Here is a 12311-nt window from a genome sequence, read left to right as displayed (position 1 = left end):
ATTCGCAGCTTCCACTACGTTGGATGATGGCCCTGAATTGGCCGCATGCACTCCAAAAAAACCTTTGGTGGAGGCCGAACCTGGGGCCAAAGCTATAGCCGAAGCCGGGGAAGGGGGAGATTGACATACTAGCGCTTTCTTCAAAAATACCGGGAATTGTTTTGCTTCTCTAGTTTCTTTTGTTGTTTGCTTTTTTTTCTCCCCGTTATCTGCATCGCTTTTCTGCTGCGAGGACAGTGCAGTTTGAGCGATATTTATATTTTCATCTTTGCCAATTCTATCTGAACTGTCAACCTGGCCCAAGCACACCCCAATCTCTTCATCCGAGCTCTCAAATGTTGGTCCTGGTCCATTAGTTTAGACAAATTTTGCTTATTCGCCAGCGGGCTAACTCTCTTGTCTCTTTGGCAAGTAACATGCGGTTTTTGACTTTGGGGCGTGTTTGCAGATTTTTCCCCATATCTGCGCTGTATAACCCGCAGAACTCCCACGCAGGTATCTTACCCCACACAGAAAGTAGCAGTCCAGAGAATAACTAGGGGCTCACTGTCAAAGTACTTGGCTCCAAGCCTTTTCACCAAATTCCTCCTAATAGTCCTCCAGAAAGGGTTAAAGCCTTATCACTCCTTGAGACTGCTTATTTCCCCTTATGCCAAATAGCCTTGATATCCCTGGAGCTGCCCCGTCGGCCTCAAAAAATGCAGTCAGGACTCCCTGAAAGCTATCCAGGACTCCAGCTCCCAGAAGGCACCACTGTACCACCAGATTTTTTTACTTTATAGGATAATCCTGCAAATGGGCTTCATATATCTGTATAATCTTACTGTAGTGTGACCGATTGTCCAGCAGCAGGCTGAAGGCTGGAATCCTTCTCTCCCCGATTTACGGCAGCAGTAGCAACAGCCTCTTCATCTCCGCACCCCGCGCGTCCTTTTTGGCGAACCTGCACGAAGCAAATCTCCCTGGCTCCTCCGTTTACTTTGCAGCCTCCGTTATCGGTAAGAAAACTCTTTTAAACAAAAGAAAAATCTTTTAACCAAAACAAAAAGGGGACTAAATGCGAGAGGGAAAGAGGCGAGAATGAAACCGCCGCATAGCATCTTCACTCTACTCCATCCGTGACTTTCCCGTTGTGAGCCTCCATTGACAGGGGGCGTGGCCAACGAAGGTCAGGTCACCTGTGGCTACGCGGCGTGGTGTATCGCGGCCATCCTAACTCCCAAGAGGAGGCCAAACTTGAAGCATGTTGGACTTGCATCGGGTATCTGAGGCATTCTTGTGTTCTGTGTGGTATTGTGAATTGCTGAAGGATAAAGCACTAATCTTTTGTAGAGAGAAGCACGGGCTGGATAATAATGTATTGTGCTGCTGGGTGTGTTGTTGAGTTCGAGCCGTCTGTACCGCCAAACTAATCTCTCGAAGAAGCCTGTGAGTACTCTCCACCGCCACCAATGAGAGTCAAGTGCTCAAGGGGGTTGAACATGGCACGGTTTTGCAGAGGCATAGTAGGATGGGCCATGGGATGGTAGAGACAAACAACCCTAGCCCCTTCGGCTATGAACCAGTAACTCCTGTCTGCCCCTTGACCCCAGTGGGGTTTGACACACACCGACTGGTTTGTAAACAGGAATGCAATTTGCAATGCAACATTTGTACAAAGAGGTTGAATCACAAATTGCCCATTTGGAAGATTCCAAAATCACCTGCCTAACAAATAGTAGGCAGGTCGTTGTTTGTGACACTTTGCAAATGGCTACAAAGGCCAGGATGGTGGCCTGTAAGGAACAATAGACCTCCATAGCTATGTTCGCTTTCCCAATACAAAACAATTTTTCTGAAAGCAGCCCATTCCTCTCCAAGAGGCACGTGCTGATTCTAAAGCACTGCTCTTAAAAATAAAATGTTTTCCATTAGAGTAGACATTGGGTGGCATGCAGTGGTCCCCTGGACCACTGTGTGCTCTCCTAGATGCTGGCGAACACAACCCTCAAGAAGACAGCTGTCCCAGTGCTTCCCCTCTGACGATCAGATACAATCCCAACTCGGGTGTCAGTGTCTGGTCAGTGGTTGCAGCCCTAGTTGCAGCCACAAACCAAGGAGGCATGTGATTGTGACTTACAATTAGGGTGGGTAACTCTCTTTTCACCCTCCCCTAATTGTGATTTGTAATGAGTTGCAGAACTCCTTTTGCCATCCAGAAAGTTTTTTCAGACTTGTAAAAGTTGTTTCGTACATCAAACAAGACTATTCTTGTGGTCACAAACACTGATTTCATGAATTGCAGGGTTTGCAAATACAGAATAGTGGTGCACATGAGGCCGACAGTGATTATTGTGTTGCCGAACCTTGACCATGTGTCTTACTTGCCTTGCGGGTCCCTCACCAGTCTTTGTTTTGTGCTGACAGTGGTCACATCTTTAGTGACCTTTGTTTTATTATTAACGCGTTTTTACTTTTTTCTCTATGTACTTACATTTTTTTCTCTTAAATTTGCACTTTTGATTCAGTTGCTTGTTTTGCTATCATAACTGTTTACTTCACGTTTCTTGATATTGCAAACTCCATCCACCCATCTGTTCATCAACCAGCACGCCCAACCATACTTTCAATACATAGCATTAGCAAGTGAAACACGCTAATCCTTACACACTTCAGTACTTTCATATTACCCCCCATTCACACAACCATTCTTCTGTCCAATCACCCTACCATCCATCCATCAACCAGTTCAACCAGCCCCCCAGAGAAGCTCACACCAGTTTATCCATCCATCCTCCATCCTGCCCTCCATCAATCAGCGCATCAATCAATCCATCCATCCACACCCTCACCGTGTCCGTCTGTTCATATATTCTTCTATTTTCAAAGTGTTTTAGACAGTATTTTCTCTGACTGACCACTTTATTTTACAGTGTTTTTCAGGTCACAGGTGTCCACATACCTGACCATTGTTGAGTGATTACTAGTGTGTATTGGTGCAGTACAGCCAAAATATTTTGACGATTCATTTAAATTTCGGTGGCTGGGGCATTTTGGCAGGTGCACGGTTTAAGAGCTGAATTGCAGGTAGTGATGCTGCTGGTGATTGGATGGATCGCCAGAAACCAAAATTCCTGGGTAAAAGGGATGAGGAAGTAACTTTAAGGAGGATTCACTTCCATCACCTAAGTGGCGTCCGCCTGCATCTCTTTGGCCCATTCTTGAGCAAAGTGTCTATACCTTACATTAGGTTCACAGCCGGCACTAAATCATTGCAGTTTTTAGGCTCCAAGAATAGTATCCAAAGTGGGTGATGAGCATCCAAGGCAAATTCAGGCCTTATTGTTGAGACCCTGGGGTATGCTTGGCGTCCGCCTCAAACCCTAGAAGGCCCTGCCCATGGACGTTGACATGCTTATCAGTTGGTCAAAGCTCCAGGTATGCACTAGAGATTACAAAGTGGGCCTCTGATACAGAACATAATGTAGGTTTTGTTTGGGATATAGAAGTAAATCCATAGATCAGTTTATTGAAGATCAATGTGTATCTGAAATACAACAACCGTGTTAAAGCAATGAAGAAGAAAGAACAAGCCGTGCGACAAGCACTAGAACCACTTGATGGGCGATAGCAATGTGATCTCCCAGTTCCCTAGCACTTCTAGAGATACCTGGCACTCAGTCATTCTCCTAGGTTGTACTCTGCGGCAAGATGCTTTCAGGAAAAGGACTATGTAGAACATATGTAACACCAGCTTGCATTTGCCGCACATTTCCTTGAGCATATTTTTTTTCCCTTTCTCGTAGATGGGTCACGATGGTGCAACTCCAGAGAGCTGCTGGTTGGTAGATGAGATACAGCTCACCGTGCCTACCAAAGGGGTCATGTACACCTTTGTTTGTAAATGTTGGTTAGCCAAAGACAGAGGTGATGGCCTCACAGCACGTGTCTTCAACATCCTTGATGCAACCAGCATCACCATCGGCCATAAGGTAGGTCTCACTATGTCCTAACCCATGTTAAATTACAGATGTTACAACAATATGGGTCTCCTATGACCAGGGGTACTAGAATTATACTGCAGAAGAAGGCCAAATTATGCGGCAGGATTGAGGAAATTCTGCCGCAAGAAAAGGTTGAATCAAGTGGCATAATGGGGTACGTTTTGTGATAGTATTACTTCGTTATTTTGACATTTTTACACTTTTTATTGCTACTGGACATTGGTTGCACCTTATTTTAATACCCACATATAGCAATAAGCAATCAGTGAACCTTTTAAAACTGCCTTCCACTGCGCACAATACGTGTTGCTGTGTTTTAGGAGCTTTTCAACCGTGTGAGCTAAAAATCTGAAGATTATGCAGCAGATGATGGATTATGTAGCAAATGTGGCTAATCAATAATTATGCGAAAATGGCCAGGACCACCCAATCGCATAATTCCAGTGACCCTGCCTATGACACACTGACCTATGTGTTCTACTCTCTTGTGGATATTACTAACTTGCTGCTGTTTATGCTGACGGAACACCTTCTGCTCTTGACCCTCCTCATTTGACGGGGCTCCCTATTGAATGTGGGGATGTTTTTTGAGATAGGGGTTTGCTCTATTCCCCCATCTCTAGGGTGATTGTAGGCACTTATTGCATCAAGCGTGTGTAATAGCATTCACATAGTCCCAAGCCCTCATACGTGTGTGTTTGGTGTGATCTTAATATTGTGGTGTCCATATCCTGCAGTCAATTAACCTGTGAATCTTTGATGGGAATCTCACATTTTCACATGGATGCTGCACGGCCCCTCTTGTGGCCGGTGAAACTCAAGCCTCTATCAAGATGCCCCGTTTACCGTAGAGCATCAGTAAAGCCTATGACCCTTTTGCTAATCTATGTGGTCCAGTATAGAAAGCTTATGCATGAGGCTCTCACACACCCATCAGGATGGCAGGGAACCCACCAAGAGTAATACGTGGTGAGGACATCTTGGATTCAGATGCTCTATGTTTACTGTCATGGCATACTTGAGAATCCGATGCCGCGGAATGAGCTTTCCTTCTGCCATCGTAGATACCTCATTACTTCTGAAATTCCTACCATCCTTATGTGACTCATCAAAACCACTTCTGGTCCTTCACACCTCCATTTGACGTAAACCTTTTGCCTTTTCCATTATACTACTGTTGTGTATCGCAACTGGGATATACAGGTTGTGCAGAATACGGCAGCCAGGGCACCCATGAAGACCTACTGGAGGATAGTGTTCAGTGTGGTGACAAGTGTGTCAGAGTCAGTGGGAGCCTAGCTGCCCATCAGCAGAGCATACAGTGTGTGGCTTTTACACATATAGGTGGGTGTGGGGCCGGGGGATGAGCAGAATCTGAACAGAACTGTTATGCTGCATCTATGGTGCCTTCTTTTATAAGAAAATACATTATATTCTCACTGATGTGCTTCTTTTTTGCATTATTTCCAGATCCTGTATGAGATAACGGTGGTCACAGGAGATGTACAGAATGGTGGCACTGACTCCAGTGTTTACATGACATGCTTCGGAGCTAGTGGCAGCTCAGAGGAGATGCTGTTGCCAAAAAATGGAGACAGGTACCCTAGCACGTTTCATAATACTTGTGGAAGGATGGAGGTGGGACTAGGACAGTTGGGCTATGGCATAACCCATTACCTGACCGGACTAGTGCCCATCCGCCAGCTGCATGTCAAACTTTATGGCTGCCCTCCCACTGGTGTAGGGAAACTGCACTGCTTATAACCAAATCCTCCTTATTACATCATTAAAGTGGGCAGCCATCTTGGAACGTTTTTTCTATACTTCCAAGATGGCCGCCATATTGCATCTCTTAGTAGATTCAAAATGGCTGCCTTTGTATATCTGGCTCCAATTAAACATCCTGCACGTAAAAATAGTGTTCTTGTATTGTATTGGATCACTAAAGATAAACATGTTTCCAAATCTGATGTGTGCATTACACATGTGCTGCAGCTATTTCCTGCCAGTCTTCTGTACTAACACATGCTAACTGCTGTCGGGTCCTCCTACCCAGCGTGAGTTCACAGTGTGCATTGGTCCCATGTCATCCCTGTCCATTCGTGAGAGGAATCATGTGCCACAATACATAAGCGGATCACCCATATTGAGCAGGTAGGCCTATTGTAGGTGGTAAGGGTCGCTCATTCTATAGTGCCTGAGAGTAATGGGTGGTGTCTACTTCTGCTGGCTGCACCCTCCACCTGTCACTGCTGGTGGGCCTATGAGAGCTCTTTTTCATGTGGGTGTTCCCTGGTATATACAGTCCCAAGTACCACCACCATTGCCAATGGTGAACTGGAATTACAGATCTCACAGTGGAAGGGTGTACGGGGTGTAGCGCCAGGAGGCAGAGATTGGTAATTGGCATGATGGAGTGTTCCAGGTAAAGCTATTAACATATTTGTTGCAGGTCACCAAGTAATGTCCGACAGAGGAGAGGATCCATCATCATCTGTCACTATTGGGACACAGAATTAAATCACCAAGTGGCGCACTTGCATCACAAAATTCTGTTCTATCCTTGTAAATTATTATCAGAACATAACACATCCCTCCTCTCCCCGCCTACTGCCATAATTATGGCAACTGCGCCTCCTGTCATATTTATAGTAACTGCGCAATCTGGCCACATCCCAAAAGCAACTATTAAGTAACTTAACATGTCTTGCGGGCACCCTGTCATCCCATATATCAAGCACCATAGTCTTCGCCCCCTCAATTAGTGTTTTCTCTGCCATCGAAGGCAGACAACTGCTCACTGCGTACCATAATCCCTTCAAGTTTGGAGAAAGCTATTGGATGTGAAAAAGTCCATAACCTTAGTACATCCCCTATGACATAAATGAGTGTTTGCCCTACCAAACGTCTTGGAGAAGCTTAAGTTATATTAATTCGATTCCTACTCTGATATCCACCTCTTGGGGGATACTGGAAAGCCTCCTCTCTCTAACTATCATCAATATATTCCTCAGATCTGACACTCAGCATGACCTTAAGCTATCTAGATTGCCCAGAGTATTATGAATCAGGGTCTTAGATATTAAGGAGAATGCCTTCTTGATAAGGCTTCTGAAAGCACTCTCTGTTGTGGTGGAGTGCCATCAGAACACTTCTGTTTGTACTAAGTCATATTCCATCTTGTTCAAAGGAGTTCTGGCTATTAAAGACACAGCAAACACAATAAGATGATGGACGGAGCGCTGAAACTTTTCAGAAACTCGCCCCAGTCACTGTTAGATCTGGGTTAAATTCATCATCATTCGTCTGCTCATTTTGCTCCCCAGGTCAGAACCTCGTTGGCAGGGTATTCCCAGACGTGGTTCCCTTGCTCACTTTGCCACTGGATTCAAGTTAGACTATCTGATGACGGGTGTTACCCCAAAGCCGGTCCCAGGGAGGACCTGGCCTGGCAGTTCAACTATACTGTTCCCATGAGGAACAGGGTCGAGAATGATTTGCATTTGACTGGGTCTAAACTGAGGAGCAGAAAAACGTTGATGAATTTTACACAGATTTAATAGTGACTGGGCGAGTGTCTGAAAAGTTTTAGCGCTCTGCCTTCATCTTATTGTGTTTATTAAAGACACAAACATTCCCAAAATTGAAAATTCCTATCATATCTCATCCTGCAAAGCCTTGTAAGCGTCTCAACACCATCAGATCACCACTCACCCCAAAGAAGTTCTCCTGTCTGTTTACTCTCCCATCCCAATTTCTTAGTACTCCCTTTCCACGCCCTGGTTACAGTTGCTGTATTCTGCAGTAGATGCATAATTCAGGTGAATGCGTAGATTGTCACCGGGTAACCAAGGTCTCCCAAAGCATATCTTTCCAGTTTAAGTCATGCTCCTCCTGTCACTCAACTCCACCACACACATTCTGAAATGGAAGCACCTTAAATGGTTCAGAAAATCTTGATAATCCTTGGTTTACCCATCGACCTGATGTCACCCCTATCAATCCCAAACTGTGAACCTGCCACCCATTTCATGTAACGTATCCTTCCGCATGCTACGCGTACTCCCTCTACCCCCACATGTGTTTAAATCAGTCCTAGGGCTTCTCTCTCAAATATTACCGCATGGGGATTTGTTATGCTCATTATGGGATGTTGAACACCACACCCAGCCTTTACATTCACACAGCAAAAAACTGTAATCCTTTCCTTTCTAAGAATTGTGGGCTAGAAGTACTAAACACTGGCTACAAAAAACTGGTTACAATTTGCAACCACTATAGAATTTTACAAACCATCCTATGTACTAATAGGTCGGTTCAGAAAATTCCAATTTGCAGTGGGTCGTAATCCAACATATCTAATTAATATTAATAAGGTGGATAGCAAATTGCAATTCAATCCGAATGGTGGCCATCACAGGGATGTTGGCATCCTAGGGTCAGCAGACTACCATGTCTGTTATTGTCTTTTAATGAAGTAAACTTTTTTTAAACCAAGTGCTCTTTTTTTAACCCCTTCCGTGCTCATGACGAGCTCAGCTCATCATGAGTCACAGTGGAGCTGTGCTCATGACGAGCTGAGCTCGTCATAACGGCTGCGGCCCGCCCATGCGTGATAAATTACCCGCCTGTGCGGGAGAATTAATCAGTGGGTGGGGTCATGACGAGCTCAGCTCGTCATGAGCACAGCTCCACTGTGAGTCATGACGAGCTGAGCTCGTCACGAGCACAGCGGTGCCGCGCCCCACCCACCCCCGCACTGTGGGGGAATTACCCCCGCAGGGAAGGGGTTAAAGAAAACTATGCTGTGTTTAAAAAAAGGTTACTTTTTTCTAAGCTTTGTTTGAGAGTTGGCAGTGGTGCCCTGGACTACAGCCTACTCCTCAACAAACTTTTATTACCATTCATAAAGGGGAAGGGTTTCCAAGGGGTCCTCTGCTCGTTTGCAAATAGCTTGCCACTCCAATTCAGGAATTTGTAATTTTTCAATGTTTTTCAATACAATTTAAATCGAAAAACGTTGATACATGTCATACCAATTCAGTATTTGGAAAGGATCCGTCAGCATGCCCCTTTCAAATACCTAAATGGTATTGCAGGTAATAATGCCATTTAAGGAGTTAGTAAAAAATGTCCAACTCCTAAAATCAGTGGTTCAAATGGAAAAATAGAAGTGCAGGTACCCTGTACTAGAGTACCTGCTTGTTTCTGAGAAGTGTTGGTACTCTACAATTAAAAGTATTAAGTCTCTCTTGATAAATGCTGGTATTATCCCTCTGCTCAGTACCGGATAGTACCAGCCCATTTATAGCACTGCCTAAAATGAGATTAGTACATCAAAAACATTTCTGTGGTCCCATGTTCCAAATCACAGTGTTTATAACTGTAAAAATATTATGTACCTCTGGCTGTCTGTTCCAAGGAGAGTACAATGTAGCAGAATTGTGCAGTATTCCATGATAAACCTGGTATTATATAATCTCACCAAAGATTAGTTGCACACGTTATTGGTAATAAGTTACTTCCTGTAAAATCTGTTTGTCTTGGCAAGTATTTATTTGAGTGACAAACCTCGCTTCTGACTACTGAAAAAAGTATTCTATTCAAGAGACAAACTCAAAACTCTCTTCAAGATGGAAATATCAAAAGCTGTTTATTCTGTCTATCCCCTTGGAGTTTCAGTCTTTTTGTAAGGATATTGTTCCATCTTTTGAGACTTGTCACTCTAAGCACGGTGAATGCACAATCTAACTCTGCCTTTAACACACCTATCCATTCCTGGTCACCAAAAGTCTGTTTTAATTCTTCTTTTGCTGCCTTTCATGTCAGGTTGGCCATTGTGAAGAAAAGATCATATTGTCCTATGTAGTTCATTTAGTACAGGCAGCATGTCTCCACAATTTAAAATACCACACATCATGATAATTCAATGCAATGTCCATAATATGGCAAATAGATCTTCTTTTCTTTAACTTCTCTGACATGACATTGTCTAGTAATTTATTACATACTTTATCTCTTTCCATAGATTGACCAAGTCCTCTCGCACAATAGATCACCCTCTGATATTTTGGCAGTCGAAGCAATAACACCTTCCTCTTCATGTTCCCAAACATGAACTGAAATAAATTATCTCCCACCAACATGCTAGAGTTTGGTATTTTGTTACATTTCATAATTGTAAAATGTGCATCTGTGGCATCTATTCATAATATTCCTTGAGCATAACAAATCCATCCAATTCTGATGGTTGATTGTAGTGTATATCTTGTATATTAGTATAGTTTAATTATTCAGTTGCCACCATTTCCTTGTGCAAGAGCTTGACTCATCATCATAAGCTTTTATGGTATCAAGGGGTAAAAATAGAAATCAATTATGCCATCAGTGACCCATTAACAATCCACTCCAAACACACATAAGGACCAGGAGGTTCATTCAAGGTGACAGTGTTGGTTTTATTCTGAGTGCAAGTCATAATTACTGTCAACTTGAATGCTCTCTCGGTGTCCATATATATGTGCGAAGTGAACTGTTAATAGATCGCGAATGGCGTTTTCCTTTGGAGTCTAGTTTGGCCCCAGATGTGTCGGGGTAGGCACACTTTAGAACAACAACCTCTTAAATTTAAACTAAATTGTATAAATATTTTCAGTTATAGAGTCCAGACATATTGTTGAATCATCAATAGTAAAAGTATCATTAGCACGTGTTCATGGTCCAGTTTTATCTTTCACCAGATTCGAAAGGGGGCAGGAGGACACATTTGTGATGGAGGTCTCTGACATTGCTCCGCTCAAAAAGATGAGAATCCGAATTGACGGAAAGGGAAGCCGGCCAGAATGGTTTTTAGAAAAGGTAACAATTCGTTTTTAATGTGGACAGTATGTCAGTGAGCAACGTCTTATCACATTTCTAGTTATTTTATTTCCAAGAACCGGTTTGTTTGTTCAGGAATACAAAATTTGCATCCGACTCATGGTAAGACACATCCGGTAGATTTGTTTATTTAGGAAACAAAATATTTGAAAAGAAATGCCTTTCAATTGCCATTCAAAGATAAGCTTGTATCTTTGATCCGGATTGTTTCTATGATTGGAGTTTCCAAATGAAGCTGGTTATGATCTTTCTTCCTAAAGAGAGTCCTACAAAAATTGTGATTCCATTTCCTCTGTAGACCAGTTTGTTTCCCTTCCTGGTCTGTGTGATTGCTTTGTGTGCTGCTAAGGTGTAATCAAAGAAATTGTACTCAGACCCTTGCCTGTCAATCTGCCATCATGGCAATGGAGACAAGGATGAGACACAACTCGTTCTTGCAAAGCACAATAAATGGGCAGTATTTACATTAGACATATAACGCATGATAGGATCTATGTCATATTTCACATTTCAGCCTTTTTTTGTATAGCAAGTATATAAGTAATATTTTTCTTAGCGCTATCAATCCTATCACTGATCAGGTAAGAGAGGAGACTAACTTGACAGTAGAGACAAAGAGCCAGGTCTTCAAGGATTTTATGAAACATAGCCTATTTGTTTGAGACCTCAATGAGAAAGGCATGGAATTCCACAGCTTACAAGCCAAATGAAAGAAACTTCTGCCACCCCAATTTGCCTTCTTTACCTTTGGAATAGCCACCAACAGTGCAGTAGATGATCTTAAATCACGTTGAGGGACATGACACCTAGGGGACTTCTGGAAAATAGAAGTTCCTGATCTATGCAGAGCCTTATGTGCAATGCATAAGGCCTTACACTTTACCCTATCCTGAACAGGCAACCAGTTGAGGTCCTTAATGCTCCTCGATATAGCACTGAATTTTGGAATTTGTAAAAGTAAGCGGGCTGCAGCATTCTGCAGAGACTGAAGCTTTGACTGCGGACGCTTCTATGTTCCCAAATAGAGAGCATTACAATAGTCTATCTTCGACAGAACCAAGGCAACTATTACCATTTTTTGCATATCTGATGGAATGAATGAAAAGATCTTTTTTAGTATTTTCATAAGCTAAAAACATGAAGATGTAATATGATTGACCTGTTCGAAAAAACAAAGTTGGTCTTCGAACATGACTCCAAGATTTTTTACTTTTCGAACTGGAGATGGACACGGACCTGATTCGGACGGCCATCAAAAATCATTCCAAATGTAGGTGTTGTTTCCAAAGAGTATCACCTCTGTTTTCTCAGTATTTAACTTGAGACAGATTTCCTGCATCCAGCTTGTGATGTGTGCAAGACAGTTGTTAAATTATTTGGCCACACCATCTACTGCAGATGTAATGGATACCATTATCTGTGTATCATCCGCATTGAATATTGCAGAAA

The 12311-nt window shown here is 43.1% G+C and overlaps 1 protein-coding gene and 1 long non-coding RNA gene across 2 annotated transcripts in view; one reads left to right on the top strand and one right to left on the bottom strand.

Moving 5' to 3' along the window:
• Positions 1–12311, bottom strand: part of LOC146863912 (uncharacterized) — a 347433-nt gene that overhangs the window by 194228 nt on the left and 140894 nt on the right. The gene's annotated exons all lie outside the window — the stretch shown is intronic.
• LOXHD1 (lipoxygenase homology PLAT domains 1) overlaps positions 1–12311 on the top strand; it is a 1221805-nt gene that overhangs the window by 1079476 nt on the left and 130018 nt on the right. Inside the window, exons 39-41 of the mRNA XM_085629301.1 lie at positions 3786–3971; positions 5454–5581; positions 10724–10841. Of these exons, the coding sequence (XP_085485427.1) occupies positions 3786–3971; positions 5454–5581; positions 10724–10841 (432 nt within the window). The remainder of the gene's footprint in view (positions 1–3785; positions 3972–5453; positions 5582–10723; positions 10842–12311) is intronic.

The sequence above is a fragment of the Triturus cristatus genome, chromosome 2_1, assembly GCF_964204655.1.
Source record: "Triturus cristatus chromosome 2_1, aTriCri1.1, whole genome shotgun sequence".
Classification (NCBI taxonomy): Eukaryota; Metazoa; Chordata; class Amphibia; order Caudata; family Salamandridae; genus Triturus; species Triturus cristatus.
Note: the sequence above shows the minus strand (reverse complement) of the source record. Positions and strands in the feature narration are given on the sequence as shown.